This window comes from Lynx rufus, unplaced genomic scaffold, assembly GCF_022079265.1.
Source record: "Lynx rufus isolate CCGP_SWC_20201006 ecotype Redwood Valley unplaced genomic scaffold, mLynRuf1.p SCAF_3, whole genome shotgun sequence".
Classification (NCBI taxonomy): Eukaryota; Metazoa; Chordata; class Mammalia; order Carnivora; family Felidae; genus Lynx; species Lynx rufus.
Genome location: NW_025814845.1, coordinates 105,848,498 through 105,874,332, shown reverse-complemented (window position 1 = coordinate 105,874,332; position 25,835 = coordinate 105,848,498). Strand labels below are relative to the sequence as shown.

The following is a 25,835-nucleotide window of genomic DNA, read 5'->3' as shown; positions in this document are numbered from 1 at the left end:
CTGAAGTCGGACGCTTAACTGACTGTGCCACCCAGGCGCCCCAAGTTTGCTCTTTTAATAGAAGTTACTAATGTAGGGTTCTGGGACAGTGGTTATTTATTTATAACAGTGGACCGAGTCTCACACTTTTGATGAAAACAAGCATAAGATGGCTTTTAAAAAGAGAGATAAAAATAAATTTACTATTTAAATTGCAAACCATCTCTTACAATGAATTATTTGAGAAAAATAAATATACTGGTGTATTATTATATTTCTTGGGTTTATGATACATGATAGGATATTTTATAGACATGATTCTCACAACAATTCTGTGTGGAAGAAATTATAGAGTATTCCCACCTTATAAATGAGGTAACAGATACTTAGACCAAGGTAATACAATTATTAAATGACAAATTACAATTGCAACCTATGTCTCTATGACTCCAAAGTCAACATCTTTCTGTTAAACCCATGCTGCCTCTAACTATAACTCAATAAACTCTTTTGGGTTTTTAACCACCAATAGAACAGAGTAAAAATGAACACTTAGTTCTGAATACAGAGCTTGGTTCCAGAGTAAGAATTCTTGAACTACTTAGCTTGGACATTAATTTTTCACATTTCACAAAGTTTATTCTAAACTATCCTTCATAGGATACAGGTTTGCTTCCAACCCACCCCAATTTCATCTATATCTCTTCCATGTCACGACCACATAGAACATGTGACCTCTAAATCTACCTCTCCAGGACTTTCCAACTCCCTACTTAACTTCTCCACCTGCAGTTCTAACAGACATCACACATTTAACACATGCAAGTCAGAACTTTTGATTTCTTACCAACAATATCCAATTTATCAATGAGTCTTATCATTTCAACTTCTAATTACCCATGAGAGCTTCTTTCCATCTCCACTGCCACTTCCTTAAAGTCACTTTTTTTTCTCCTGCATTACTGCTATAGCTTCCTATTTGATTTTTCTGTTGCTACACTAGCCCGACTAAGCCAAAATAAGCTTTTAATAACACAAATCAGATCATTCCTCTCCTTAAAGTCCTCCAAAGGTTTCCCACTGCACTTATAGTAAAATTCAAAGCACATGGCTCTTCATAAATCTGACCCTTGCCTACATTTCTGACCTTGTCTTATACTACTCTCCCATGCTTATATTAGGTTTTTCATTCTTCCTTCTCTGAGGCTGATCTTCCTCTGGGTTTTCACCTTGGTGGCTCCTTCTCATTATATCATGTCCTCAGATCTAACACTGCTCCAACCCTGCGCCCACATCTATTATTCTTTACTTGGTTGCCCTGCTTTATTTTCTTCATGGCATTGATAAATATCCAAAATTACCTTATTTATTTTTATCTATCTCTCATCCTAGAATATAAGCTCTATGATAGTAAGGACCTTATCTTTTTGTTGTTACATTCCCAATGTTTTGAATCAAATATTTACTGAATGAATCAAAACCAAACATGACATAGCTTATGGAAATGCAAAAAAAGTTGCCTTCAAAGTTCATCATTTCTAAAAACCAAGAAGAGATTATCTTCAGATTACCTATACTATACATTGCAAGAATAAAAAGGAGTGGTGTTAATTTCACGAAGTAAGTAAATGTACTTTAAGAAGGAAAATGTTTTAACATTTCTTCAGTTACAGTTTTATAAATAAAATATATCTTCCATCAGCCTATTAAAAACTTTATTTTAAGTTTATTTTGAGAGACAGAGAGAGAGCAAGCATGAGTGGAGAAAGGACAGAGAAAGGGAGAGAGAATCCCAAGCAGGCTCTGCACCACCAGCATGGAGCCCAAGACAGGGCTTGAAACCACAAACCATGAGATCATGACCTAAGCTAAAATCAAAAGTAGGACACTTAACCAAATAAGCCACTCAGGTGCCCCTAAAATTAAAAAAAAAATTTTTTTAATATTTATTTTTGAGAGAGAAGAGAGAGACAGAGTGTGAGCAGGGGAGGGGCAGAGAGAGAGGGAGACACAGAATCTGAAGCAGGATCCAGGCTCTGAGCTGTCAGCACAGAGCCCCATGTGGGGCTTGAACCCACAAACTGTGAGATCATGACCTGAGCCGAAGTCGGATGCTCAAATGACTGAGCCACCCAGGCACCCCTAAAATTTCTTATTTATTTCTTTATCAAACATTTTAAGTGCAAAAAGCTTAAGATAAAAATTTAACTCAACATGCCTACTACAGTTTTATAACAGAACTTTTCCCCAAATAACATTTACATGTTAAACTTAGAAATGATTAACCAAAGACTAACAAAAATTTTAATACCACTGAAAATTTGGCATAAAGATTACAAAAACAAAGGTAATGTATACTTACATTTGGTCCTTGGGTTTCCTGCAGCCATTTAAGAATGTGGGTCAAAGAGAAAATTTTAAAATAATTAAATACAGTTTGTGTCTCAAAACATATTTACCTAAGCAAAATAGTTACATTTGAACACAATTTATTACTGAAATAACTATTTTCTAATTATCTCAAACAGGCTGTTGAGGAGTTCTCAGGATTTTCAATGTGATTATTTTTTTTCTTTTTTAAAACACCTTTATTGATATTGCATACCACATAATTCACCCATTTTAAGTGCACAATTTAATGTGTTTAGTATATCCAAAGGGCTGTGCAATCTTCAACTTAATTTTAAAAATTAAGGTTGTTTTTTTTTTCATTTATATGTTGACTATATAAAATCTAGAAAATACAGAAAAGTATATTAGAAGAAAAACTACTTCATGTACAGACAACCATATTAATATTTTGGTGTATGTCCAGTATTTTTCCCTTACACACAGTTTTTAATGGATTTTCTGTTTTTAGGTTTTCTGCCTATATATGTCACACCAGAGTTTTGTATCCTATTTTTGCATTATACTTTTCATATATTACTGTAAACTTTTTAACAATAACTAACCATTAAAATTTACTGAATGTCATTTACCAGGCACTGTTCTAGACAGTATTAACTAGTTAATACTCTGAATAATCTAAGAGATTATTCCCATTTACCAATGAAAAATCTGAGGTACTAAAAGGTTAAACAACAGGTCCAAGGTCATACAGGTAGTAAATGGTAGAGCAATATACATAACCAATTGCATAATATTCTAATATTATGAACCACAAATTACTCAACCATTTTTCTATTGTGAGACATTTAAGCTATTTCTAATGCTTTACTATTATAAATAAAACTATATAAATCTCTTTTCAATCAACTTTCTCTTTTCTTTGTATTTTATCCTTAGAATAAATTTCCAAGAATCAAAATCACTGTCAAGGGACATAAGATTTTTTAATGCTCCTGATACATACAGTAGAAATGCTTTCCCCAAGGATTAAACCAATTTTCACAGCCATTAGTAATAAGAGTGCCTATTTTTTTTTTTTTTTTTTTTTTACAATAGCCTCACAACTACTGGGTTTTATTTTTTAAATCTTTGGTAATGTTGCTTTAACTTTACATTTCTCTTATTACCAGCAACGTTGAACATTTCTTTTAAATTAAAAAAAATTTTTTTTTACAGTTTATTTATTTTTGAGAGAGAAAGAGAGAGTACATGAATGGGGTAGGAACAGAAAGAGAGGGGAGAGAGAATCCCAAGCAGGCTCTGCAGGCTCTGCGCTGTCGGCACAGAGACCTATGTGGGGCTTGAACTCACGAACCGTGAGATCATGACCTGAGCGGAAACCAAGAGTCAGATGCTTAACCAACTGAGCCACCCAGGTGCCCCGAACATTTCTTTATATCTGTGCATCAGTTTCGTTTCTTCTTCTGGGAATAGTCTGACGTCATCTTGAAAGTCAAGTTAAGAACTGTTCTAAACCTCAACTGATGACTTAAATGTAAATGAATTTAAAACATGAAGGTTTCCTTAATAGCAAACATTTGACTTAATAATATTAAAATCCAGCATAAGTTTTATAAGAAAAAAGTACAATTTATCTTCATTACACAGTGGAAGCACAATCCTTAACATTGGTTGTTTAAAGGCATGAAATAATTTTTCACTTCTTTTCATTCTTGCTTCTTAAATATTTTCTAAACTGACACTAAATTTAACTGGTTTAGAAAAGCTGGTTACTATCTATCATTCTTTTTGAAGACTAAATCTATAAATAAGAGAAAAGATTTCTAGATATCACAAAAGGATATAATAAGGGTTTTCTAGCAACAAAGAAGCCATTCGGGCTTCTTTAATCATAGGACGAGCCATTAGTGTTCGTCGTCTCCAGTAATGCTAAGGAAAGAAAAGATGACATACTTAAAGAATGTAATAACCACATCTGTGTTACAAAGAGTATGTTAACAAATTAGGGATTAAGGCATCATAGAAAGTCTTACATGATCTCCTGTTCCAGCAAGATGAATGCATACAGGTTTATATTTGCTGTTCCACTCCTTAGGAACAATAAGTTGGAACCTATTTAAAATAAAACACATAAATAGAATTCTCTTTAGAAGTTTTCAATACAAACTTTCAATTTGTAAATAATTAAATTATTTGGGAGAAGAGATCATTCAGAATTTTGACATTCAAATTATGATGAATAATTCATGTTTGCATAAAGGCAAGTAAGATATTATAAATTTGCTATATTAGGATATTGTATTAGGATATTAAAATATGCAGTACAATATAAACACAGAATTCATTGTAATCATTTTTACCTTATTCAGTATCACTTTATAAATGCATAATGAAATATTCTTATTTTGTTGAGACATCAATATATATGAGTAAGTCTTAGAAACAACAACTCTCTACATAGCTCTGCTTTTTCTCCTTGCAGGAATAATGCTTGGTTATACAATCTGTTGATGTATCAGTAAAATACTTTATGTTATCTCTTTTGTTTTCCAACTTGGAGAAAAAGCAATCCATGCCAGATGCCAAAAAACAAAAAACAAAAAACAGTTTTCCCTATATGTCATCATCTTATTGTAGTAATTTGCTTTTCACTTAATGTTTTTTCCCTATAGGACTTTTACTTTAATTGTGGTAAAATACACGTAACATAAAATTTACCATTTTAACTATATTTAAGTTGCACAGTTCAGCAGCATTAAGTACATTTACATTGTTGGGGTGACACCTGGGTGGCTCAGTTAAGCTTCCGACTCTTGGTTTTGGCTGAAGTCATGATCTCATGGTTCATGGGCTTGAGTCCCACATCAGGCTCTGCACTGCCAGCATGAAGCCTACTTGGGATTCTCTCTCTGTCATCCTCTTTCTCTGCCCGCCCCCACTCACTCTCTCAAAATTAATAAGCTCAAAAAAATTTTTTTAAAAAGCATATTTACATTGTCATGCAACAATCACCACCATTCATCTTCAGAACTTTATCTTCCCAAACTGGTTTACTTGCCTTTTTAATTTCCTTAGCAATTGATATTTTAGAATTATTATCTAGTATAATACTGCATTCTGTCAACTCAAGGTTTCACCTTAGGTAGCTGCATTCTCAGGCAACATAAACCTCAATTTTGAGCTTATTTTGTTTGTGCAGGGGACAATATCACTAGTTATCTATTATCAATAAATTGTTGAATAGAGAATACACACAAGTACATTTAGGAGGGTTCAGTGGTTCTTTCTGTTTTGTGCTCATGGGAACTAACTCTTAATTTTTAATCTCTTCATCAAAACTGCCAATGTTAACAACTCTGCTTCATTTTGCATTCTCAGAACTGTCCTGCTTCTTGATATTTTTATGATTTGGGGTAAATAAAAACATTTAAAAATGCTTTCTGTGAAATGCTGGACATCTCTGCTATTATTTTTTTCCTTCTGTTTCATAGCATTCCATGTAGAGACTTCATTATTGGAGAATAGCTTTAAATTAATAAGAATATTTTATTACAGTAATAACTGACCACTCATCTAATAGAGGCTCACTAATTAGTCTGTCTGCTCATATTACAGTACCTTCTCACAAGAGTATTTTCCAGTGCCCCGTGATGAATAGGTAGAGTTCATGTGAGCTCCTCAGCTACAGTTGATTGGGCCTGGGGTAGTACAAATTAGGGCAGTAAAGATTGGTTCTTTTGGTAGTCTGTAATTAGGACAGACTCTAGATTCTGTTGAGCTTTCAACATGAAGGCTCTGTGGAGCTGTGGTAGCTATTTTTTGTCACTGCATGAGAAGCAGAGAAAGATAAACTACCCACAGAGAAATGGCATGGGTCATAAAGCAGGGATAAGAGACCAGGAAACATACAGGAAAGGGAGGTAGGGAAAGTATCTATATAGATCTTAATGGCTTCCCACTTTCAGCTTCCAAAATCTCTTTTTAAATACTGAGATAATTGGCATATATTATTAGTTTCAGGTATATAATTTAATGATTTGATATATGTATGTATTGTGAAATGATCATCACAATAGTTAGCATCCATTACCACACATAGCTACAAAAATCCTTTTTCTTGTGATAAGAACTTTTAAGATCTACTGTCTTAGCAATTTTCAAATATACAATACAGTATTAACTACAGTCATCATGCTGTACATTATATCCTCAAGACTTATTTTATAACAAAGTTTGTACCTTTTGACCGCTTTCACCCAATTCACCCAGCCCCCACTCCCAACTCTGGCAACTACCAGTCTGTTCTTTGTATCTCTGAGTTCCAAGTTGTTGTCATCACTGTTTTAGATTCCACATGTAAGTGAGAACATATGGTATCTGTCCTTGTCTGACTTATTTCACTTAGCAAAATGTTCTCAAGGTCCATGTAGTTGCAAATGGGAGAATTTCCTTTTTTGTTGCTGTTGTTATTTAATTTACTTTGAAAAGAGAGGATGGAGGGGTAGAGAGAGGGAGAGGGAGAGAAAGAATCCCAAGAAGGCTCTGTGCTATCAGTGCAGAGCCCAACATGGGGCTCAATCCCACCAACCACGAGATCATGACCTGAGCCAAAATCAAGAGTCAGACACTTAACCGTTCAACCAACTGAGCCATGCACGTGTCCCTGGAGAATTTCCTTCTTTCTTATGTCTGAATAATACTGCACTCCTTTTATATACCACTTCCTTATCCTTTCATCCACTGATGGACATTTAGGTTGGATCCATGTCTTGGCTATTGTAAATAATGCTGCAATGAACACGGGGGTGCAGATATTTTCTCAAATCAATGTTCTTGTTTCCCTCAAATATATACCCAGAAGTGGAGTTGCTGGATCATATATGGTAGTTCTATTTTTAATTTTTAAAAAAAAATTTTAATGTTTATTTTCTTGAGAGAGAGACAGAGTACAAGTGGGGGAGAAGCAGAGAGAGAGGGAGCCGAAGTAGGCTCCAGGCTCTGAGCTGTTAGCATAGAGCCCGATGTGGGGCTCAAACTCATGAACTGTGAGATCACAACCTGAGGCAAAGTAGGATGCTTAACTGACTGAGCCACCCAGGTGCCCCGCTCTGTGTATTTTAAAAGAATGTGTATTCAGATGCTGTTGAATATAATATTTTGTGAATATCTAGGTTAAGTCCACTTGATCTAATGGGTAGTTTGAGTCCAATGTTTTCTTACTGATTTTCTGTCTGGATCATCTATCCATTGCTGCAAGTCAGGTATTAAAGCTCCCTACTATTATTCTATTGCTGCCTTCAAGTTTGTTAATTTTTTTAAATATATATTTAGCTCCTATATTGGGTACATAAATATTTACAAATGTTATATCCTCTTGTTAGACTGATCCCTTTATCATTATATAATGACCTTCTTTACCCCTTATCCAATATTTGTTTTTAATGTTTATTTTTGAGAAAGAGGGAGGGAGGGGCAGAGAGAGGGGGGGACAGAGAATCTGAAGCAGGCTCTGTGCTGACAGCAGACAGCTCGATTCAGGGCTCAAACTCATGAACCATTACATTAGATCATGACCTGAACCAAAGTCAGATGCTTAACTGACTGAGCCACCCAGGTGCCCCTCCAATCTTTGTCTTTTTTGTATGATATAATATAGCTACCTTTATTTTCTTTTGACTTTAATTTGCATGGAATATCTTTTTCCATCCCTTTACTTTCAGTCTATGTATGTCTTTCATCTGAAGTGAATCTTTTTTTCTTAAACAGTTTTCTTTTAAAGCTTACTTATTTATTTAAGTAATCTTTACACTCAATGTGGGGCTCGAACTCACAACCCCAAGATCAAGAGTTGAATGATCTTCCAACTGAGCCAGCCAGGTGCCCTGGAAGTGAGTCTTTTATAGGCAGCACATACTTGAGTCCTTTTTTTTCTTTTTTTTCAATCCATTCAGCCAGTCTAAGTCTTTTGATTAGAGAATTTAGTTGGTTTACATTTAAAGTGATTATTGACCGTTATAAATTTATTATTGCCATTTTGTTTATTGTTTTCTGGCTGTTGTGTTATTCTTTTTATTATTTTATTATTCTTTTGTTCCTTTCTTCTTTTTGTCTCTTTGTGATTCGATGATTTTCTGTAGTGGAATGCTTAGATTTCTTTCTCTTTGTCTTTTGTTTATCTAATAGGTTTTATCTTTGTGGTTCCATTAGGCTTATATAAATTATCTTACTTATAAGTCTCTTTTCTATAGTTTTATTCTGCTTCACCCCACATTTACCGGGAGCAATGCTAAATAATTATTGCAATTAATGCTAACCAATTAAAAATAGTATGCCATTGATATTATAATTGTAAGTAAAAAATAACTTACTACTTTAAACTTTCTGAATAAAAATTCTTACCTTGCAATAACAGATTCAACTGGCATTATATCAGGCACATAGTGGGCCATGGGAGAAACAAAGTGTCCATCTAGGATCTTACAGTCTGACTGCTCTTCAATCTAAAAGAAAAGCAAGACCAAAATGTATACATACATATAGACTAAGGTCTATCATGCATGTTTTAATATAAAAAAAGTTCCATTCAATTAAAAATTTTTTCACTGACTACCATGTATTCTTTTGCCCCAGTCAGTTTTCTGAAGGCATGGCTCCTCATACACATTTCTTTTCCTTTTACATCCTTTACTACAGGCTAGTTGGAAAAGTAAACTATAAATAAACTGCATTTGTACAAAAGCATGAAATAAGTCAATAAAATACTAGTTGGAAGAATTCAAAAATATCAAAATAAACATAAGAACAATTTACAAAGAAACTGTAAAAATAATTTACCGCAATCAAATAAGGGTTGACTTGATGTTTAAGCAATCCATTGAGACAATGAGTCATGTAAACATTAAATAAGGAGAAATGTATATTTATATTTATAGCAAAGGCATTTGCTAATGTCTGACACCTAAACTTTCCCTTCATCAGTTATTTTTTATAAATAAAAAATCTTTATCAGGTCAGTAATCAAAATTAAATTAAAGTAAAGCACCACATATTTTCATTAAAATTGTAAACAAAAAATTTTATCTGTGGATACCATATATAACCATCTTATTTTAAAACAAAAATTCTAGCCAGTAATGTCTTATTAAATAATCCACATTTTGTTTTGCATGTGACTTAAAATGCTACTTTATCATAAAGTAAGTTTTAATAAGTTATAACATTATTTTCAATCCTTTATTGGGTTTTATAAGTCTATCTTTTCTCCCCCCACTCGTTTAAAAGGTTTTTTTTGGTTTTTGGCTTCCAAGTTTTTGTTTAAATTCTAGCTAGTTAACATACAGTGCAATATTAGTTTCAGATGTAGAATTTAGTGGTTCATCACTTAACATCAAATACCCACTGCACATCACAGCAAGTGCCCTCGTTAATCCCCATCACCTGTTTAACCCATTCCTCCATCTGCCTCCCCTCTGGTAGCCATCAATTTGTTTTCTATAGTTAAGAGTCTGTTTCTTGGTTTGCCTCCCTCTCTCTCTTTTTTCCCCTTTGGTTCATTTGTTTCTTAAATCCCACATATGAGTGAAATCACACAGTATTTTTTTCACTGAGCTTAATACTAACTCCATCCACGTCATTGCAAATGGCAAGATTTCATTCTTTTTTTGTGGTTGAGTAATATTCCATTGTGTGTGTGTGTGTGTGTGTGTGTGTATATATATATATATATATATATACAGACACACCACATCATCTTCATCCATTCATCAGGTGATGGCCACTTGGGCTGTCTCCATAATCTGGCTATTGTATGTAGATAATGCTTATTAGCCTACCTTTCATTTATACCAATATCATGCTGTTTGATCATGCTGCAGCTTTATAATATCTATTGACAAATGACTGAAGTAGGTTTTCCTTATCACTCTTCTTTTTTAGGTGTTCCTGATCTGATTGTACTTTCATGATCCTTCCCAAAATAATTTTAAGATCATTTTATAGACTTTAGTTCTAAATTGAGTATTTTAATTATGACTGCACTGCATTTTTTGAAAATGGTAAGGAGACCTGATGTATACAATATGAATTTATATGATTTAGAATAATAAATTATTTGATAAAGGAGGCAGCACAGATTAATGTCAAAGGGAGTAATAATCCCACAAATAGTGTTGGGACAAATGGCAACTTGGTAAGAAAAAAAAGCAATTTAGAACCATAAGTAATATAGACTTAAAAATTAAACCAGCTATAACTCAACAATAAAAAGATGAATAACCCGGATAAAAATAGGCAATGATTTCATAGATGTCTCCAAAGAAGATATACAAATGTCCACTAAGCACATGAAAAGATGCTCAACATCACAGTTATAAGGGAAAGGCATATTGAAAACCACAATAAAATACTTCACACCCACTAGGATGGCTATTTAATACAAATAGTGTGAATGTGGACAAATTGGAACTATTATACACTACTGGTGGGAAAAGTAAAATGGTGCACTTTGGAAAACAGTTTTAGTTCGTCAAAAAGTTAAGCACAGAATTACCATATGACCCAGAAATTCCACTATTAGATTAATATCAAAAAAATTCAAAACATATATACACAAAATCACTTGAACATGAATGTTCACAGCCTTATTGATAATAGTCAAAGAGCAGAAACAATCCATATGTTCATTAGCTGATAAATGGATAAACAAAATGTCACATATCTATACAATGGAATATTATTTAGCAATAAAAAAGAAGGTAATGTTACATAACATGGATGAACCAAGAAAATTTGCTAAGTGAAATAAGCCAGACACAAAGACCTCATATTATATGATTCCATTTATATGAAAAGTTTAGAATAGGTCCATTGAGATAGCAGATTAGTGGCTGCTAACAGGTGGGAGGCTGGGGAAGTAGGAAGTAACAGCTAATGGGTACATAGTGTCTTTTTGAGGAGATAAAAATGTTCTGGAATTAGGTAATGATAGTGGTGATGTTTGCACATCTTAGGAAGAATAATAAAAAACAACAACACTTAACTGCACACCTTAAAAAAGGTGAATTTCATGGCAGGTGAATTTTACCTCAATTTTTAAAAACCAAAAGAGACAGTAATGGGAACAATAGGGGAAGAGGAAGGGATGCATCCCCAAATCTTAACAGTAATTTTTCCTTGGGATACAAATAGAATTAAGCAGTGAAAAGTGACAGAAAGTTAGCTTTTTGATTTTTTTACTTGGTATGCTTTTGTTTATTTTAAGCCTGTGATTTTTAATAAAAAAAAAACAACCAGGTAAATAGTAACATTTAGCAAAATTTCAGGGAGAAATGTTCTAAATCCAGAAGCTATAGAAAGAATAGCTATATGGTATGGATGAGGGATTTCCAATTTATAAAATTTTGTTTTTAGCAGTGGAACTGTTTTGAAAAATGAAATCCTCTAAGGATATCCAATACATATAAGAGATGAAAATAGAGTTACTTTGATTGAAGGGCAATGAGAGATATGAAGGCTATGCATTTGTACCCCTTCCCCAACAATACTTCAATTATCCAATTATATAACCCTAGAACTGTTTTACAGAAAAACATGGTTGCTAAAAAACAACACTATTTCAAATATATTCTCTAATTTTCTCTAATGTTACTGCGTTTTCTTTCTACCATTCTTTCACCAATTAACTATTTCCCATAACATTTCCCTGATGTTATTTAATAGGCGTTTTGGTTAACAACTTCTCATGTGCTGATTCTCCAAGTAGAATACTTCCCTGTATTACTCATAATTCTTCTTAAATATTTTAATCCTTCTAACCCTAAAGATACAAAATGAGGCTCAAAAAGATGAAGCCTTAAATATTTTCTTCTGTTCAAGCAAGTACTAAATATATGCTCTCATATACATGATTACAATTATTATAAGCATCCTATTACGATACATATGGTATTTATTTTAATCATATTAAATGAAAAGTCTATACTGTACTCATGTTTTAGTGTTTATTATTATACTCCAGTATTCAACTTATTCTTTTTTTAAGCTTTATATTATTATTATTATTATTATTATTATTATTATTATTATTTTAGATTTTATTTTCAAGTAATGTCTATACCCAACATGGGCTTGAACTCACTCCACTGACTGAGCCAGCCAGACACCCCTCAACCTATTCTTGACACATATTTATGTTAAACCAGAATTTCTGTAATTGCATTTCTTTCATTTAAATACCTTATCAATGTGTACTGGGTAATCACTTGAAACCAGATTCTGACATCTTTCTCGATTTCCAATCATCTTTCTGAATTCGAAGAGTCTATTAGGATAAGGGGGGAAAAAGGGAAAAATTCAATATGCCCATTATACAGGGAGTGATGTATAATGCTGAAAAATTTGCAAGTCCAGTTCATAAGCTATGTTAAAATTTAATTCAAATCATTAGAGAAAAAGATGAGGCTACTGGTTTTTATTCAAGCTGGACATCTTATCCATAAAACATTTGAGAAATATCATTGTTCAGAAAGCAATTAACATATGCAATACTCAAAATTAAAGGCATAAATCCTGAAAATTCATTTTCTTAAGTCCAGATACTTCTATGACCTACAGTATATCCCAGCTTTATAGTCATTACAAATTCAATTTACATGAGGAAGCTCTATCCCTGGAAACTATAAGCAACTTAAAAATAATTAAAGTTCAAAATCTACTTTGTATTTGAGAGCTCTTTACTTTTAATTTTAAAATTACTTTTAACATAATTTATGATTATATGGGATAAAACGGAAATAATTAAAAAGAGAAAAAGAAGCAATTTAATATTTTATATACTTTAATGCTTAAGTTGTCAATCACTTCATATTTATAACAAAGGATTGTATCACTGAAAAAAAATTTTTAATTTTTTTTACTAACACAAATTTAGAATAAACATTAAGAAAAAAATGGTTACCTTTTGAGATCCTCTGGCCTCCCCCATCCTCTGATAAAAAGTTTTGTGAGGAGAAGTCTCCGGTATAGAATATCTAACTTGCTGACACCCATTAGTAACAAACAAACATCTACGAAACAAAATTTAAAATAACTTTAAAATATTTTATTTTAGGCACTAGGTCAATTTCCTAGCCATCTCTTTAAATATCAGGTAAAAATTACAGATTGATCTACTCTCCTTGGAACTTTGCAACTTTCAAACATACTATCCATCTATCTGTGTATATTTATTTTATTTTAGAAAGAGTGTGCATGTGCGAGTAGGGGAGGGGCAGAGGGGGGAGGGGTAAAGGGAGGGAGAGGGAGAGGGGGAGAGAGAGAGAGAGGCAGGGGGAGGGAGAGAGAGAGAGAGACAGACAGACAAAGAATCTTAATCTCTGTTCAGCATGGAGCCTGATGCTGGGCTCCATCCCACGACCCTGGGATCATGACCTCAGCCAAAATAAAGAGTCCAACGCTCAAGCAACTAAGCCACCCAGATGCCACATATATATGCATATGTGTGTGTGTGTGTGTGTGTGTGTGTGTGTGTGTGTTTATTTATTTTGAGAGAGAGCAAGTGAGCATGAGCAGGGCCGGGGCAGAGGGAGGGAGACCGAGAATCCCAAGCAGGCTCCCTGCTGTTAGTTCAGAGGCCAAGGTGGGGCTCACATTCATAAACCGAACAGTGAGATCATGACCTTAGCCCAAACCAAGAGTTAGATGCCTAACCAACTGAGTCAGCAGGTGCCAATATACTGTATATTTTTAACTATAGTTACCATAATGTACATTACACCCCCCAGAACTATTTATCTTACAGATCTTAAAAATATTCATTGCAAGAAAAAAATGTGTAACTATATTTGGTGATGGATATTAAACTTATTGTGATAATCATTTCACAATATATACGTAAGTCAAATCATTATGCTGTAAGTTTTAAATTAATACAATGTTACATATTAATTATATGTCAATAAAACTGGAGAAAAAATTTAAGATTGAGATTAAACTATGTACCTTAAATTTATTCTCTCGGATATAAGACGTGAAATACAGACAAAAGGAATTGGGATGCAAGTAGAGAAGATAAACTGTGTATTCTTTTAGGGTAAGGTCTTCCCATCTTCAGCACAGCAACTAACACTCAATATTTATTGGATAACAATAGCTGTAGCTATTACTTATGTAGTACTGTACAATCTGCCACGCATCATTTTGTAAAAATACAAACACATATACATACACATTCTTGTTTAAACCTCCCAACAACTTTATGAAGAAGGATCTATTATCCCAACTGAAGCACAGAGAAAATAGGTGATTTATGTAAGATCACAGAGCTAGTGGTAGGTAGAGCTAAAACTGAATCCCAGGCACACAGCAAGATCTAACTACTATTCTACATTCCCTGTCTACTAAACTATGATTCATGAAAACTTTGTACCACTTATTTAACTTTCCCAAATATTTCTAAAGTGTTTTTTTAAATTTTATTTTATTTTTAAATACCTGCCTGTCTTTTCAAATGGAATGGTGTAGTTTTGATTTGTGGGCAAAATGTGATTCATTTTCAGGGTTTATTCTACCTAGAAAAATGGAAAATAGAAATGTGCATTTCTATCAGTGAGCTTTAGTAAGTACTTATCTATTATTTTGAATGTTTTAATGGAACCACCACTTATGTTTTATACTTTTGCTCTTTGATTTGTAACAAAATACAAATTTAACTTAATGTTCCTCCTTGTTTACATAGGTATACAACCCAAACTATCATTAACTGGGCTGGTACTTTATTGTTTTTACGACTGGACCAGCAAAACCAAATCATTCATATTGCCTCTCACAATTCTTAGGACCAAGAACAAACAATTACTAGATAAAGTACTTGTTAAGCAATACAGTATAAAGACAGAGTACAGTATTTAGTATTTCTTAATACCACTCTCTTTTTGCCAATTTTCATGTGTTAATCAATTTTTATTCCTTTTTTTAATTTTTTTAAAAAAATTTTATCCACCTTTGAGAGAGAGAGACACACACACACAGAGTGCAAGTGGGGGAGGAGCAGAGAGAGAGAGGGAGACACAGAATCCAAAACAGGCTCCAGGCTCTGAGCTGTCAGTGCAGAGCCTGACATGGGGCTTGAACTCGCAAGCTGAGAGATCATAACCTAAGCTGAAGTCTGATGATTAACCGACTGAGACACCCAGGCGCCCCAATTAATTTTTAACCTTGATTAAAATTTGGTTTTGGCATAATAATGTTACGGAAAAGAAACCATAATGCATATCCAGCTTTATTATACTACTTGTATCTACCGCTATAAATAAATAAATAAACGTATTCCGGTTACCAGAGTCCAGTAAATTATCATCATTTAGTTTCCCAAAAATGCAAGTTTCTGAACTTTTAAGAATATTACTTTTTTCATTTAAGCAACAAGTATTAAGTGCTTACTATATGCTAAGCATTATTTTAGGTCCTGTGCTATAAGATAGTCAAGGCACATTCTTCCTTTCACAGATCTTGTATTTTCATGTAGGAAAAATATTATTTTTTTAAAAAAGCAAAGAATAGATGATGACAACACTATAAAGATAATATAACAAGAGAGTGTGATAAAGAAGACTCCTTTGATTGTCCAAAAAAAGCCCCACTTAACCAAAGAGGTAACATTTAAGCCAAGACCTACATAAGAAGAAGCAGCAGCCAAAACTTTAAACTGTAAATCTCATTAAAATTATGTACTTCCTGAAGTCTACTCATGCACAATGTTCCAATAAAATATGTAAAAACTATCTAGTCAGTTGGTAAAGCACAGGAATAGATAATTTATGTAAGAGGAAAGGCAAAAGAAAATGATCACATGCCATCTTCTTTGCTATTTCACAGATTCTCACTGTAACTTTTTGTTTAAGTAGGCTTCATGCCCATCACTGAGCCCAATGTGGAGCTTGAACTCATGACCCTGAGATCAAGACCTGAGCGTGAGTCAGATGCTTAACTGACTGAGCCTCCCAGGCACTCACTCATTTTAACATTTTTAAATTCAAACAATAGAGAAGGAGATACAGTAAAAAGAGGAAGAATAGTCTTGTTCCCATTACTTCCTTCTACTTTTCAGAGATACTTAGTGCTAACAGTTTGGAATTTGTTTTCCTTGATATTATTTACTTACCTACACAAACTCAAAACTTAGGAGGGGCACCTGGATGGCTCAGTCAGTTAAGTGTCCGACTTCAGCTCAGGTCATTATCTCCCAGTTCGTGAGTTTGAGCCATGGAAAGGGCTCTGTGCTGACAGCTCAGAGCCTGGAGTCTGTTTCAGATTCCTTGTCTCCCTCTTTCTCTGCCTCTCCCCCACTTGTACTCTGTCTCTGAGTCTCTCAAAAATAAACGTTAAAAAAATTTTTTTTAATTAAAAAACTTAGTTTTGGCAGGATTCAAACAACATAAAAATATATAGAGCAAAGCTGAGAAGTCTCTCTTTACTCCTGTGAAGCTTCCTCTCTTCCCAAATGGTGACCGTTGTTTTTAATGTTATATACCTGTGAGCCCTATTCATTTATACATGTACACATATTTTAGGAGTTTTTGGTGTTTTTTTTTTTTAAGACAGAAGGGACCAACTTCATATTTGTCTTTTTCCAATGTTCTTCCTCACCATGCTGATTTATAGGACTGTCTCATTTTTTTTCTAATAATAGGTGAGTTCAGCCCATTTATATTTATTATGATACCTTTTGGGTTTAGTTTTTGTTCCATTTTTGGTTTTATTGATTTTTTTGGTTTTTAAAAACTATTCACATTTAATTGTTTTACATTTGAGTATATATAAATTTGAAAGAGAGATATTTAAGGTTCAGTATGTCAAAATGGCTAAGAGCATACACTTTTCCCTTGGTTGAATCCTCTACCATGTGACTTTGCGCAAATTGCTTAGCCTTTCTGTCATATACCTGTGAGTCATCTGTAAAATGGGGATAATGACAGTACTTACCTGTAAGGATTGGTATGAGAAGTAAGTGAGTTACTTGGGCTCCTGGGTGGCTCAGTTGGTTAAGCATCCCACTTCCGCCCAGGTCATGATCTCATGGTTCATGAGTTTGAGCCCCTCCTCAGGCTCTCTGCTGTTAGCACAGAGCCTGCTCCAGATCCTCTGATCCCCTCTCTCTGCCCCTCCTCTGCTTACATGTGCATGCATCCTTTCTCTCTTTCAAAAATAAACACTTAAGGAATAGAAATAAAAAATAAATAAAATGAGTTACTATTTATGAAGCACTTAAACAGTACTTTGAAATTTAAGTGCTATATCTACTGCTAATACCAACAATATTACTGATTATCACCTACTGCTAATACCAACAATATTACTGATTATCACCTACTGCTAATACCAACAATATTACTGATTATCCTTATTGTGGGGTCTCCCAAATGGATGGGGGGGGGCACCAAATATGGGGCAACCCGACTGGGTGGAAGCCAGCAGTGTAAAAGGTGAAAGAATTCATCCAAGGCAGAACAATGGAGACAGACGTTTATGAATACACTCACTGCAAGGAAGCTGCAGGCAAGATAGTAAAACAGAGACTGTCTGCCATGAGGCTGTGGTGGGGAGCCATAGTTTTAGGGCAGAGTGAGGGAGCCTGGGAACATGTAATTTTCCCATTTTTGGTAATCTTAGGAACTGTGCCTGGTTGTAATTGGTCAGTTAGAGTCTAAGGCTATTACAAGGTGGTCTAATGGGCCTATGTGTTCAGCCAGGGGTCACTGTGGGCCCTTCTACCTTACTCAGGTTTCCATTATTTAAGTTGGTTGCCCAAAAGTGGTCTCTACACTTATAACTTTATTTAATACTTAAACCTATACTTCCATGTTCTACACAGTATTTGTTAATTCCAGATATAAATAATGGTGGATATATTTACTCCCTTCTCTCCACCACTCAATTTTTTGTTGATATTTTTTCATATGCTTATCTATGAACCTTTAGGTATATTAGTATCTCTAACCTGATATATTTGCTTTAAAAGATATCTCTGACACTAACTGTGAAACTTGATTCACAGCAAAAAAGCTTTTACCATTCTATTAATTTTAAAAATTAGCTTTACATGCATTCTACAAATTTTCTAAAATGTTTATATAATCAAACCAATCCATCTCACCACATTCTTAACACACTGGAAGAAGGGTATGATTCAATTTTTTTAATGTTACATCTCCCCCCCCCCTTTTTTTTGTAGTTTTATGTTTGAATTCCAGTTAGTTAACATACAGTGTAATATTAATTTCAGGTATAGAATTTACTGATTCATTACTTACATACAGCACTCACTACTCATCACAAGTGCCCTCCTCACTACCTATCACTCATTTTCCTGTCATTGGAGAACACTATAAAATATTTTTTTATTAACCAGATTTCTAGAAACATTATTTTTTTCTCTACTGCTAATTGCTATTTTTTAAACCTAGAATTCTTTTATAAACATAGATCTAGTTCTAAAACCTACATTCCATTTTTATTTTTTTATTAAAAAAATTTTTTTAATGTTTACTTATTTTTGAGAGCGAGTGAGCGGGGGAGGGACAGAGAGAGAGGGAGACACAGAAACTGAAGCAGGCTCCAGGCTCTGAGCTGCCAGCACAGAGCCCAAAGTAGGGCTTGAACCCATGAACCGTGACATCATGACCTGAACCGAAGTCTGGCACTTAACCAACTGAGCCACCCAGTCGCCCTACATTCCATTTTTAAAACCCCTTTTAAGTAGCTTTTACAAACTGTTGTTTTACTGTTTATACATCTACAATGAACTTTTCATTTACATTCCAATTATGTTTGTCATAACTTATACAATATCCTATTTGTAATGTAACCAATAGTGTGTTTAATTCACATATTAACTTAGTAACACTGTTATTTTTTTAGCCTTTTCATCCAGTTTTCTTTATTTCCTCCGTTAATATTTTATTCTGTCCTTTAAGTATTTTTATTAAACATGTTACATGACTAATAGGCAATGAATATGATTCCTTTTTCTTTTTTCTTAAACAGGATTTTTTGTAAATTTTTTTAAAATTAAAATTTATTTATTTAATTCAATTTAGTTAACATACTGTGCAGTATTGGTTTCAGGAGTAGAACCCAGTGATTCATCACTTACATACAACACCCAGTGCTCATCCCACAAGTGCCCTCCTTAATGCCCATCATCCACTTAGCCCAATCCCCCAACTACCTCTCCTTCAGCAACCCTGTTTACTCTCTGTATTTAAGAGTCTTTTGGGGAGCCTGGGTGAATCAGTCAGTTGGGCATCAGGCTCCGGCATAGGTCATGATCTCACGGTTTGTGAGTTCGAGCCCCACATTGGGCTGACTGCTGAGCCTGGAGCCTGCTTCGGATTCTGTGTCTCATTCTCTCTCTGCGCCCCTCCCCCACTTGTGCACGCGCGTGCTCTCTCTCTCTCTCTCTCTCAAAAATAAATAAATGTAAAAAAAAAAGTCTCTTGTGGTTTGTCTCCCTGTTTTTATCTTATTTTTCCTTCTCTTCCCTATGTTCATCTGCTGTATTTCTTAAATTCCACATGAGTGAAATCATATGATATTTGTCTTTCTCTGACTTATTTCACTTACCATAATACACTTAGGTCCCATCCATGATGTTGCAAAGGGCAAGATTTCATTCTTTCTGATTGCCAAGTAGTATTCCATTCTATATATATATATATACACCTCTTCTTTTTTTTTAATATTTATTTTTGAGAGAGACAGAGCGTGAGCAGGGAGGGACAGAGAGACGGGAGACACAGAATCCAAAGAAGGTTCCAGCCTCTGAGCTGTCAGCACAGAGCCTGAGCGGGGCTCGAACCCATGAACCATGAGATCATGATCTAAGCTGAAGTTGGATGCTTAACCAACTGAGCCACCCAGGTGCCCCTACTACCTCTTCTTTATCCATTCATCAGTCAGTGGACATTTAGGCTCTTTCCATAATTTGGCTATTGCTGATAGTGCTGCTATAAACATGGGGATGCATGTACCCCTTCAAATTAGCATTTTTGTATCCTTTGGATAAATACCCAGTAGTGCAATTGCTGGGTCATAGGGTAGTTCTGTTTTTAATTTCTTGAGGAACCTCCATACTGTTTTCCAGAATGGCTGCACCAGTTTGCATTCCCACCAACAGTGCAAAAGGGTTCCCCCTTCTCTGTATCCTTGCCAACATCTGTTGTTTCCTCAACTGTTAATTTTAGCCATTCGGACAGGTGTGAGGAGGTATCTCATTGTGCTATTGATTTGTATTTCTCTGATGATGAGTGATGTTGAGTATCTTTTCGTGTATCTGTTAGCCATATGGATGTCTTCTTTAGAAAAATATCTATTCATGTCTTTTGTCCATCTTCACTGGATTATTTGTTTTTTGGGTGTTGAATTTGGTAAGTTCTTTTTTTCTTAATTTTTTAAACATTACTTATTTATTTTGAGAGAGACAGAGATAGCACAAGTGGTGGAGGGGCAGAGAGAGGGAGACAAAGAATCCCAAGCAGGCTCTGCACTGCCGCCTGGAGCCTGATGTGGTGCTCGAACTCACGAAACTGTGAGATCATGACCTGAGCCGAAATCAAGAGTCAGATGTTTAACCGACTGAGCCACCCAGGCACCCAAGGATTCCTTTTTCTTTATTTTTTTAAAATTCTTTTTTAATGTTTATTTATGAGAGAGACAGAGACAGAATGCGAGTGGGTTAGGGGCAGAGAGAGAGGGAGACACAGAATCCAAAGCAGGCTCCAGGTTCCGAGCTGTCAGCATAGAGCCCAATCCGGGGCTCAAACTCACAAGCTGTGAGATCATGACCTGGGTCAAAGTCGGACGCTCAACCGACTGAGCCACCCAGGTGCCCCAGGATTCCTTTTTCTTTAGATGAATATTACTATATCACAAGAAAACGTTTTATTCTAGATTTTTTCTATCAATACCATGACTTTTGTAAAAGGCGAAAGATTTATGCGATCTGAAGAGAAACCAGAGTATTCAATACCATGACTTTTGTATTAGAACTGCTTTCCATGAATGAGCGTATCAAATAGTTAGGGGAGACTTATTTCTCTGTAATGGAATACGCATGTCTCCACAACAGCATTCTCTCCTTCCAGTTTCATACAGGCTAAGCCATATAAGAAAGCCAGGATCACAAGTCATAAAGTGAAAAAGTTCCATTCATGTTACCAACTTCCAGGATTATGCTTCTTAAACTAGTATCCTACGGAATTTTACAAACTTGCCTTTAATTTTTTTTAATATTTATTTATTTTTGAATGGCAGAGACAGAATGCAAGTGGGGAAGGGGGTAGAGAGAGAGGGTGACAGAGAATCTGAATCAGGCTCTGCACTGACAGCAGAAACCCAATGCAGGGCTCAAACTCACAAACTGAGAGATCATGACCTAAGCCAAAGTTGGATGCTTAAATGACCAAGCCACCCAGGTGCCCCTACAAGCCTGCCTTTAAAACAGATTTCTCATTATACAGTTAAAACCTTGGTTTGCAAGCATAATTTGTTCCAGAAACATGCTTGTAATCCAAAGCACTCGTATATCAAAGCAAATTTCAAGAACCATTGGCTCAGCTGTGATCATGTGACTTTTGGCATCACATACTACTTGTTGTAAGACATCACTCACTTTTCAAGTTAAAACTTATTAGAAATGTTTGCTCATCTTGCAAAACACTTCCAGAACAAGTTACTTACGATCCAAGGTTTTACTGTATTTGATTAATATTTTTCCAAGATTTCTTTTTTTAAATGTTTATTCATTTTGAGAGAGAGCACACGCGTCCATGTGCTAGCATAAGTGGGGGAGGGGCGGGGGGGGAGAGGGAGAGGGAAAGGGAGAGGGAGAGAGAGAGAGAGAGAGAGAGAGAGAGAGGGAATATCCCAAGGAGGCTTCACACTGTCAGCACAGAGCTTGATGGGGGGCTGGAATTCACAAACCATGACATCATGACTGGAGCCAAAATTAAGAGTCAGACACTTAATTGACTGAACCACCCAGGTGCCCCCAAGATATCTTTTTTTTTTTTTAATATTTATTTTTAAGGGAGAAAGAGAGTGAGGGGAAGGGACAGAGAGAGAGAATCTCAAGCAGGCTCTGCACCTTCAGCACTGAGCCTAACGTGGGGCTTGAACTCACAAAATGTGGATCATGACCTGAGCTGAAATCAGGAGTCAGATGCTTTAACCAACTGAGGCACCCAGGCGCCCCATGACATATCTTTAATAGTATAACTAGTTTGGACAGAATATTTATCTGAAAATGAAAAAAAAAAACCTAAAGAATATTAAAAAAAAATTGTACTAAATATATCCAATTACAAAATGATACCTTATAGAATTCTGCATGGAAAAACATACAGTAAAAACTTGGTTTGTGAGCATGATTTCATTCCAGAAACATGCTTATAATCCAAAGCACTTGTATATCGAAGCGAATTTCAAGAACCATTGGCTCAATTGTGACCATGTGACATTTGGCATCACATACTACTCACATTGCAAGACATCGGTTGTTTATCAAGTTAAAATTTATTGGAAATGTTTGTCTTCTGGAACACTCGCAGAACAAGTTACTCACAACCCAAGGTTTTACAGTATTTTTTTTTAATGTTTATTTATTTCCTGGGGGTATGGGGGGACACAGAGAGGGGGATAGAGAGATTCCCAAGCAGGTTTCATGATCAGCATGGAGTGGGACATGGGCCTCAGTCCAATGACTGTGAGATCATGACCTAAGCCAGTATCAATGGTTACACACTTAACCAACTGAGCCATCCAGGTGCCCCCTGCATGGAAAAATATTAAGTAAACGATATAAACATAAAATCTTAGTTTCTGTTGTAACATGTTTACAAATAGTATCTCAAAAGAACAATGTTATAAATAGAACAGAGGAGAGATCCTGCAAACTTTTCTATAAAGAGTTAGATAATAAATATTATAGACTTTGCTAGCTAAGAGGTGAACTCAAAGGTATTATGTAGGTATATAATATCACAAAAAAGAAAACTAATATTCACAAAATTTTACTGAGGAAATTCAAAATATGATAATAATAAGTAATCATTTATAATATATGTCTATTAATGAAAAGACTGAATTTTTTTTTCTTGGGATTTTATTTAAAGTGGGTTCAATGTTAATGCCCCATCACTAAATTGAGCACTAGCGTTTATCTGTACAAACCATTCACAGTTCATGGGCTATACAAAAGCAGGCAGGTTGGCCCATAAGCCATAGTTTGGTGACTCCTGGGCTAGAAAATCAAATAAATCATAGATATCTCACAAATGTCACAATAATGTCACAAATGCAAAGATACAACTATAAAATACTGTATTAAAACCATAAATTGTCCAACCTTATAAAATGATATAAAAAAAATGTAAATACTGATTTTTATTTTTTGGAAGGAATCTTTTTTTTATGTTTATTTTTGAGAGACAGAGAGAGAGAACGAGCGGGAGAGAGGCAGAGAGAGAAGGATACACAGAATCTGAAGCAGACTCCAGACTCCAAGCTGTCAGCACAGAGCCTGACGTGGGGCTCAAATTCATGAACCGTGAGGTCTTGACCTGATCTGAAGTCGAACACTTAACTGACTGAGCCACCCAGGCACAACATAAATATTGATTTTAAAATAATTAAATATGTCACAAGGTACTCCTAAAATCAGTATTCCATCTAAAACAAACACTAATTATTTAATTAGCCATGTTGTGTCTGCTTTCTTAAAATTATAGTTTAGTAGCTAACAGATGGAAAAAACCCACCACCATCATTGGTGACCACCAATGATGAATGGATAAACAAAATGTGGTGTATACATACAATGGAATATTATGCAGCCTTAGGAAGGAATGGAATTCTAACATGCTACAACATGGAGGACTTTGAGGACATTACATTACATTCACCTTGGCTAGGTGAAACAAGCCAGTCACAAAAAGACAAATACTGAATGATTCTACTTTTGTGAGGTACGTAGAGCAGCCAGATTCATAAATAGAAAGGAGAATCGTAGTTACCAGAGGCTGGGGGGACAGGGAAGGGGGCCAGGAATATTGTATAATGTATAGAGAGTTTCAGTTTTGTAAGATGAAGAATTCTATATATGGATGATGGTACTGTTTGCACAACAGTATGACTGAACTTAATACCACTGAATATACACTTAAAAACGGTTAAGATGGTAAATTTTATCTGATGTGTACCACACATAAATCATTTTACATGATGATTTTACCACAATAAAAAAACTTGGAAAAAATGTAGAAATTGGAGTTGACAGTCTCTCTCTATAAAATTTTTCAGAAGTAAATTGATACTTTCTTTCCCTCTTGATAATTTTCTCAGTAAGGATAAGTAATTCATTATCCTATTGTCTAAGAACAGAACTTAAAGCATGTATTCTCTTCAACAATATGCCATTGCATAATTTAAATATTTGAAGACCTCACTAAGGCCTTTAAATAGAATAATTTTTTTTTAATTTTTTTTTCAACGTTTTTTATTTATTTTTGGGACAGAGAGAGACAGAGCATGAACGCGGGAGGGGCAGAGAGAGAGGGAGACAGAATCGGAAACAGGCTCCAGGCTCTGAGCCATCAGCCCAGAGCCTGACGCGGGGCTCGAACTCATGGACCGCGAGATCGTGACCTGGCTGAAGTCGGTCGCTTAACCGACTGCGCCACCCAGGCGCCCCTAGAATAATTTTTTTAATGTTCATTTATTTATTTTGAGAGAGAGTGAGTGAGCACAAGCAGGGCAGGGGAAGAGAGAGGGAGTGGGAATTCCAAACAGGTTCTGTACTGTCAACGCAGAGCCCGATGCGGGACTGGGACTGGACCTCAGCAATGTGAGATCAGGACCTCAACCTGAGCCCCCCAGGTGCCACTTTAAATAGAATAATTTGAATAACAAATCACTTTAATTGGTTTTCCCCAACTTCTCACTTCCCCCATCTCGAGGATTAGTTTCAGAGAACCCAGCCTACCTGGGTTTTCTGCTTTCAGGTCTCATCTAGCTTCCATTAAAATGTCAGTTGGGCTCTGTTCTCTTCTGGAAGCTTGAATGGAGAAGAACCTGCTTCCAAGCTCACTCAGGTTGTTGGCAGAATTCATTTGTTTGCAGCTATCACCCTAAGAGTTTCGATAGTTTGCTATTTGTTAGCCAGAGGCCAACCTCAGTTCCGAAGGGCTATCTATGGTTCCCTACCATATGGCTGTCTTCATAGGAGTTCACAAAAGGGCAGCTTACTTCTTCAAGGCCAACAGGAGAGTGAGAATGTGCTAGCAAGATGGAATCTAAAATAAAACATAATGTAACCATAGGAGTGTCATCCCATCAACTTTGCCATGTAACATAACATCATCACAGACCATTTATTTTCTCTATAGTGGGGGAAAAGGATGGGGTTGATGTCTTCCTTTCTAGCATCCATGGCATCAACAGCAATTAGCAGA

The 25,835-nt window shown here is 35.2% G+C and overlaps 1 protein-coding gene across 6 annotated transcripts in view; it reads right to left on the bottom strand.

Annotated features, from left to right (window-relative positions):
• Window positions 1-25,835, bottom strand: part of ABHD18 (abhydrolase domain containing 18) — a 42,461-nt gene that overhangs the window by 13,333 nt on the left and 3,293 nt on the right. Inside the window, exons 2-8 of one of the 6 annotated variants that reach the window (XM_047091502.1) lie at window positions 25,588-25,676; window positions 13,286-13,394; window positions 12,565-12,649; window positions 8,731-8,831; window positions 4,365-4,443; window positions 4,176-4,260; window positions 2,342-2,369 (exon numbers count right to left, since the gene is read on the bottom strand). In XM_047091502.1, the coding sequence (XP_046947458.1) occupies window positions 2,342-2,369; window positions 4,176-4,260; window positions 4,365-4,443; window positions 8,731-8,831; window positions 12,565-12,649; window positions 13,286-13,377 (470 nt within the window). In that variant the 5' untranslated portion in view covers window positions 13,378-13,394; window positions 25,588-25,676. The other 5 variants (XM_047091501.1, XM_047091504.1, XM_047091500.1 and 2 more) reach the window with 5 other exon arrangements.